Source organism: Salvelinus sp. IW2-2015, linkage group LG31, assembly GCF_002910315.2.
Source record: "Salvelinus sp. IW2-2015 linkage group LG31, ASM291031v2, whole genome shotgun sequence".
NCBI lineage: Eukaryota > Metazoa > Chordata > Actinopteri > Salmoniformes > Salmonidae > Salvelinus > Salvelinus sp. IW2-2015.
This window is the reverse complement of record NC_036870.1, coordinates 27,082,064-27,090,585: the sequence shown is the minus strand read 5'-3', so window position 1 is coordinate 27,090,585 and position 8,522 is coordinate 27,082,064. Positions and strand designations below refer to the sequence as shown.

At 42.7% G+C, this 8,522-nt stretch overlaps 1 protein-coding gene across 1 annotated transcript in view; it reads left to right on the top strand.

Moving 5' to 3' along the window:
- The window catches only part of LOC111955848 (engulfment and cell motility protein 1), a 161,006-nt gene that overhangs the window by 54,510 nt on the left and 97,974 nt on the right, over positions 1–8,522 (top strand). The window contains exon 7 of the mRNA XM_023976192.2: positions 6,639–6,674. Coding sequence (XP_023831960.1) covers positions 6,639–6,674 — 36 coding nt within the window. The remainder of the gene's footprint in view (positions 1–6,638; positions 6,675–8,522) is intronic.

Here is an 8,522-nt window from a genome sequence, read left to right as displayed (position 1 = left end):
GGCCTTTCACCTCCCTGCACCAAGAGATGGAGATACTCTACTAGTTCCCATTGTACAGGACATTACAACTAAAGAATGGAAGCGTATTAGTTCACCATTTAGGGGACAGATACACCTAACAGAATGAAAGGTACTAATTCCCAATTGTAAGGACAGATACCACAAACAGAATGGAAGGTACTAGTTCCCATAGTAGAGACAAAAGAACACTAATCAGAATGGAAGGTACTCAGTTCCCATTTAAGGACATGATACACTAACAGAAGGCAGCGTACTAGTTCCCCATTGTAGATGGAACACGATACACACTAACAGAATGGGAAGTTACTAGTCCCCATTTAGAGGACTCAGATACATAACGAGATAGGAAGTACGTAGTTCCCATTGTTAGAGGACGATACACTAACCAGTAATTTCAAGTGGCAGGAGAGACTCTTTGTGCGTTCTATAGGGATGACCCCTTGCCATCGGTGCAGCCCTTTGCATGCGAGAGCTAACTAGGAAGTCTCTTTTGGCTGGCGCGGCATAAATGAGGTGCATGGTAGCAGAACACGTGTGTGATGTGTGTTGTTTCAGACCGGCTTGAGGCCCCTGCTGTAATAACTGATTGTTCTGTGTTCCAGGAGCTCGAGCTAGCCATCCCGATGAGAGGCTCCTGGGGGGGAAGTGACAAGCAATTATTGGACTTCAGGGCCGTTCAACAGTAAGTGAGTGAATAACAATCTGGAGTGACTGAGAGACGTCTGACTTGTGTTGGTCATTGAATGTGAGGGCTGTAAGTGTGAGAAGCGAGAAACAGACGGTGTGTGTGTATGTGGTGACACATGCAAATAATTGCACATCTTGTGAGAGGCTCCAAGTGGTATTTGGACTCCTGTATAATCACTCTTCGCTCACCCACAGCATGGCCCCCTCTCCTCTCTCTCTTCTCTCCCTCTCTCCTCTCTCCACATTGGCTCCTCTTCTCTCGTTATTGTTCTCACAATCACTCTATACCTCCCATTCACTATGAACACACACGCAGACGTACTCCAGTCACCCCATATTCTGCTTTTCCATCTCTAACCTGTTCATCTCAACTGCTCCCTGATAACTCAAACGAATGCTGTCTCATCCCAGTTCTCTCTCCATTGGCTCTTATGACCTATGCCTGATCCTCCTTCTGTACACTATCATTTACATCTGGCCCTCCAGCGTTCTTGACAAACACACACTAACACCACTACTTTTCCGCCCTATCGTTCCCACCTCATTTATGCCGCCTCCCCAGTCCCCAAAGTATACTCCTAGTTAGGCTGCTCCGCATGCACAGGCTGCTACCATGCAACGTCATCCCTGATTAGCACCACAAAGTCATCTCCCTCCACTTGAAATTTATCTGTACGTATCTGTCCTTTCTACAATATGGCAATAAGTACCTTCCTATTCCTGTTTAGTTATCTGTCCTCTACCAATGAGACAACTTATGTACCCTCTCTCTCATTCTTTATGTATCTGCCCTCTACAATTGAACTAGTACCTTCCATTCTGTCGTTGCCCTTCATCTCTCCTCTCACATGTGGTAACTAGTAGCTTTCCATTTGTTTAGTGTATCTTCCTCTTACCAATGGGAACTGATACCTTCCATTCGTTAGTGTATTTTTCCTCTACAATGGCTAGCCACTACCTTCCATTCTGTTAGTGTATCTGCTCTTACATGGGAACTCAAGTACCTTCCAATTCTTTAGTGCTTCTCTCCTCCTACAATGCGGAAAACTATTCGATAGTTCAGTATCCTCCTCATTTTCTTGTACGGCGTGAAGCTCCACCCTAGACTTCTACACTCCTTCGTTCCCTTACTTTGCTGTTTTTCCCAAGTATCTTGCTATTCTACTAGTATTTACAATGCACTATTCATTCCCCTATGAATAATCCCCCTTCCTCCTTCCTCTGTCTCCCTATAAGCATTTGCTGTGTTCCCACTTCTAATTTCCTCCTCATCGTGCATTACTGCCACTCAGTTCCTTATTGCTCACTTATTAAAACTATATTTTTTATGCTAGATTATCCATGGCCGCTCCTCAACAGTTGTATATCCCCAGCAGTTTCGAAAGTCAGCGGTCGTGTGTTCTGTGTTCTAAATTCTCCTACAATCCTCCCCCATTGAGCATCTTCCTGCAACAAACCAACAACCAGCACCCAATAGATCATTCTACCTGCCCTTTAGGTAAAAGAATGGACACCACCAGGGCAGTCCATAGTACTCCTCTATAGCTATCCCTCAGTCTGCGCGCGGATTGACGTCATGCATGTTTTAATGTGGACTGCGCTGTATCAGTCCAACTTAAAGATTTTGCCGCCCCCTATGGCTCTAGTCAGCATAACACCTAACAGGTTCCATCTATCAAACTGACCCATGAGAACCATGCCATACAGTAGCTGTCCTCAATCCGACTCCTAACTGCACCATCAAACCTTGGATTCCCCCTGGGGCACTTACAATGATTGTTAATTTGTGACAGACGCTTACTGTCTTCTTCTACGAATCAAACACGATATTTGAAGAATCAGGCGGAATTTACCGATCCGCTGATGATCCAAGTAATTAGTCATCAAAATCAGACATTCCCTTCGTTTATAGATGCTGTTCAGAGAGTTAAATGAAATGTAAGGCCGCCATTTCATTGTCTCTGTCATGCGCCCTCGAAGCAAAGCATTAGCTGTAACCTTCTGTCTGGCTGGTTGCCAGTCAACGCTGTGCATCCCAGAACATACTCTGTTTCCACTTTGTGCTTCAGTCTGTCATCAATTGTCCTCCTAACCAATCTGGATTTAGATCTCATTGGTGTTTATTTTGGATCAAATAATCTCTTCCACTTCTTCACTCTTCGTACTTTCCCTCTCCCCCTGTGTTAATCAGAGCACCTAATCATCCCTGGTGTCTAATGTCTGTTTGACCCAACGTGTTTTGTGTTTCCCCTGTATTGTATCACGTTCCTTAGACAAGTCGCCTTGTGTTGTGATCTACATTTAACTTGTCACTGTGGAGCTCTTTCAAGTCCTGTCCCATGTTCATCCTCGCTTTTCCGTTTATGCCCTCTATCTCAGCCTCTGATCCACTCTGATCCCGCTCTGATCCAGCCTCTGATCCAGCCTCTGGTCCAGGCTCTGATCCAGCGTCTGTCTGTCCTCTGTATGTATGGAGCATCTCAGTGTGACTGCTGATATACAGTACCAGTCAAAAAAGGAAATTTAGAAGGAAAGAAGTTCCACAAATTAACTTTTACAAGGCACACATGTTAATTGAAATGCATTCCAAGTGACTACCTCATGAAGCTGGTGAGAGAATGCCCAAGCGTGTGCAAAGCTGCTCATCAAGCAAAGGGTGGCTACTATTGAAGAATCTCAGATATAAAATATATTTAATTTGTTTAATACTTTTGGCTATGGTACTACATGATTCCATGTGTGTTATTTCAATTTTGATGTCTTCACTATTATTCTACAATGCTAAGAAAATAGTACAAATTAAGAAAAAGCCTTGAATGAGTAGGTGTCTGTCAACCTTGGACTCACTGCTAGGATCAGGTCTTATTTGTCCCTGTGACCTTATTCATATGTGGATCTAAAGTCTAAACTGATCAGAAATCAGCCCTCCACTCTGAGATGCTTGAATACACCCCTGGATCTGAATCTATCAATAAAACAAAGCTACAGTGACAGATCACACCCACCAAATGGGTAATGTGTTCTATTGTCTAACTCACACACACACACACACCACACACACACACACACACCACACTACCACACACACACACACCACACACACACACACACACACACACACACACACACACACACACACACCGACACGGTATTTTCTATTGTCTTAACTCAACACACACTCATCACTCATCACACACACAGCCTGGACACATGCTGTTCTATTGTCTAACTCACACACACTCACACACACATAACACACCTGGGCAATGTGTTCTATTGTCTCTAACTCACACACACACATACACATACACACCTGGGCAATGTGTTCTATTGTCTAACACACACACACTCACACACATACACACCGCGGCAATGTTCTCTAATTGTGCTAACTCACAGCACAGCGACACACATACACCACCTGGCAATGTGTTTCTATTGTCTAAACACACACTCACACACCATACACACCTGGCAAGTGTTCTATTGTCTAACATCACACACACACACACACACACACCCTGGTGGTCTATGTGTTCTATGTGTCGACTGTAACCTCTCTCTCCACTATGACTTACTCCCTTTCTTACCGTGGTCATTTGTTTCTCCCCTGACCACCAAAGGTTTCTTAAATCTTTGCGACGCCTATCAGAAACTACAGGAATAGATTATATTGCACCCTAGTTACATTCAGTATGTGTGTCCCAAGTGATCTGTATTTACATGTTATAAATGCATATTCATTCCCTATGAATAATTCCCCCTCCCCCTCTGTCCTCCTATAAGCAGTGCTGCCCACTTAATTCCCCCACGGTGCATACTGCCACCTCAGGCCTATTCCTTTAAATATGTTTTTATGTAGATTACTCATGCGTCAACAGTTGTTATCCCCAGAGTTTGAAAGTGCAGGCGTGTGTGTGTGTGTGTGTTTATAACTCTACAATCCCCATTGACATTCCTGACAAACAACTAGCGTAATATGATCATTCACAGGCTTAGGGAAAAGAGACACCAGGGAGCAGTACTTTCTAATATCCCAGTCTGGGGCATGACGTCATGCTGTTTTAATGTGGGCTGCTGTATCAGTCAATTAAAGGAGTTTTGCGCCCCCTATTGGTCTAGTAGCATAACATACAGGTTCCAGAACTGCTGAGAATGTACAGTGCTGTAACGTCAACTGCCAAACCTTTTGGATCCCTGGGGAATTATGTTAATTTTGTGACAGACTTACTGTTCTGTYACAAAACAAGATGATTTTGAGATCTAGCTGGAGATTTACTGAGTCCGCATGATCCAAGTTTGTCTCAAAATAGATTTCCGTCTTGTTAAATCTTGTTGTTAAATGAAATGTTAGCCATTATTGTCTCTGTCATCCCCTCAAGCAAAGCATGTAGTGTAACTCTGTCTGTCTGGCTGGGTTCAAGCTGCTTCCCAAACAGTACTTCTGCTTTCCATGCTTTGTGTTCAGTCTGTCATCAATTGGCTCCTAACCAATTGTGATTTGATCTGATTGTGTTTATTTGGTCAAATATCCTCTTCCACTTCTGTCATCTTCGTACTTTTCCCTTTCCCCTGTGTTAATCAGAGCACCTAGTCATCCCTGGTGTCTATGTTATTCTGTTTGACCAAGTGGTTTGTGTTGTCCCCTGTATTGTATCACGTTGCTGTAGCAGGTCAGCCTTGTGTTGTGATCTACATTTAACTTGTCACTGTGGAGCTCTGTTCAAGTCCTGTCCATGTTCATCCTGTCCTTTTGTTAGCCTCTGATCCAGCCTCTGATCCAGGCTCTGATCCACCCTCTGATCCAGGCTCTGATCCAGGCTCTGATCCAGCCTCTGGTCCAGGCTCTGATCCAGGCTCTGTCTGTCCTCTGTATGTATGGAGCATCTCAGTGTGACTGCTGATATACAGTACCAGTCAAAAGAAGGAAATTTAGAAGGAAAGAAGTTCCACAAATTAACTTTTAACAAGGCACACATGTTAATTGAAATGCATTCCAGGTGACTACCTCATTAAGCTGGTTGAGAGAATGCCAAGCGTGTGCAAAGCTGTCATCAAGGCAAAGGGTGGCTACTTTGAAGAATCTCAGATATAAAATATATTTAGATTTGTTTAATACTTTTTTGGGTTACTACATGATTCCATGTGTGTTATTTCATARTTTTGATGTCTTCACTATTATTCTACAATGTAGAAAATAGTACAAATTAAGAAAAACCCTTGAATGAGTAGGTGTGTCCAAACCTTTGACTGCTACTGTAGGATCAGGTCTTATTTGTCCGTGTGACCTTATTCRTTGTGATCTAAAAGTCTAAACTGATCAGAAATCAGCCCTCCTACTCTGAGATGCTTGATACACCCCCTGGATCTGATCTTATCATTAAAAAAAGCTACAGTGACAGATCACACCCACCTGGGTAATGTGTTCTATTGTCTAACTCACACACAACAACAAACACACACACACACACACCACACACACACCACAACACCACACACACACACCAAAACAACACACACACACACACAACAACACACACACACACACACAACCTGGGTAATGTGTTCTATTGTCTAACTCACACACACACACACAACACACACACTGGGCAATGTGTTCTATTGTCTAACTCACACACACTCACACACACATACACACCTGGGCAATGTGTTCTATTGTCTAACCACACACACACACACACAATACACACCTGGGCAATGTGTTCTATTGTCTAACAACACAACTCAAAAACTCACACCATACACACCTGGGCAATGTGTTCTATTGTCTAAACCACCACCACACACATAAACACCCTGGGCAATGTGTTCTATTGTCGAACTGTAACCTCTCTCCACTATGACTTGAGCTCCTTCTTCCGTGGTCATTGTGTTCTCTCCTGACACCAAAGTTTCTTAAATCTTTGCAGACGCTATCAGAAACTACAGAAGATAATGAAGCCATGGTAAGCCCTCCCTTTCCCTTMCCCTCCCCAGTCAGATACCCTGGCTGGCTTTGTACTCTTCCCTCTAATCTACCCGGGAACTGAGTCTGCATGATTCAAACTCAGGCCCTGGTGCTTCTATTAAACTAATGGGAAACAACATGGCTGCCGTCGCCATCGCTGGCTTTCATCTTCAAATCAAACTTGTTTATTTTGTTTATCTCYGGCTATGTTCCAAATGGCACCTTGTTCCYGATATACTGCACTACTTTTAGTGAATAGTGTGCCATTTGGAAYGCATATTCTGTGTTCCATGTAACTGAAACATCTTTCTTCTCTTATTGTGGTTTTGGGCAATTTGAGGTTCAAAGGGAACTAAAGCTACAGTCTCTTGTTTCACGTGGGATGTTGTTTTTTAAGAGCACCATGACAACGATCCATAAAGAAACCCACAGTCCAAATTCAGAGATTCTTGGATTCTTGGTGCTCCTCCTAAACTTATAACAATGGTGTTCAGGGGTGTATTCACTAGTAACCAAACAGAAACTAAACGGACTGAAACATGGAGGTACCTACCTGAACTTGTCCGATTTAAAAACACTAGTTTTAATTGCAAAACGTTTTTTGGGGGGGCTACGTTTTGCACTAATTAATACACCCCCAGGTGTTGAACTTTTAATGTTGGGTGGTGGCGGGTGGTCATTGATGTCTCACGGMCGTCCTTTACATGAATATTCTGGAGTTCACTGTCCTCAACGCCATACATACTCACCCTGTAGAGACATCATTCTGTTAGGCAACACTCTGAAGTCTTGTCAGCATGTCATTCTGGCATCTTTAACTTCTTTAGAGTGAACAGGTCTATAGTGTTCGAGAATTGTCATTTTAGTAGAATCATGTCATTATATTAACATGATAATTTCACACATCACGTAACTGCCCACTGTCATGTGAAAATGCTTACTCACCCCAGTCTAACTGTGGACTGGCTACTACTAATGTAACTGCCCACTGTCATGTGAAAATGCTTACTCACCCCAGTCTAACTGTGGACTGGGTACTACTAATGATTTATTACTAATGGGTGTGTCTGAGATGTGGGCCATGATCTTGCCTGTTCTGTTATTAACCCAATGTGTTAATTAGTTTTCCCTCTGTTGCCAAGCCTGTGAGGCGCCTGGTCCTGCCAGTGTCTTATTAACCAAATATTTATGTTAGAATGGGTTTACATATTTCAGTAGATTTTTTTTATGCCTAAGTAAAACACAATGTAATTGTATGTGTTGATTAAATGTGTTTGTACATGTGACATGTTTAGTTTTCTTTACATTTTGTAGATTACTTTCAAGTCATGCGTTGGAGACTATTGGCCAACTTTATTGAATTACGAAGCACTAATAAAATCGGACTGCAGGGAGCAGTATTTACAATATTTCCCACATCATATCAAGAGKCGTAGGTCACTGAGTTATATTTCAGGTTTATGACATGACTGTAACACAGTTACGTAATTCAGAAAATGTAAAAAAAAAAATGCATTTATTTGACATAGTCTTCCTGTCATTTGTATATTTCTGTGAGATTTATATAGGCGAATCATATTCCTGTGAACTTCTATCGGAGGGATTGAACATAATAGATTTGAAACACGTTGTATTCAGATTATTGGATAATTATCTTCCAGGAAGTAGCCTCGCTCGGCCCTATGGTGATGTTGACTCGTCTCTACTAACGTCAATGTAATTGCATGAGAATGATTAATGAATGAGTGCTCCGTGGCTCTGCTGCCTTGTGCTTTCTGGCTCTTACTGGCTCTCTGGCGCCTCCTGTTGTTCCTGAAAGACTGAGTCATCTGTCTGCCCCATCAGG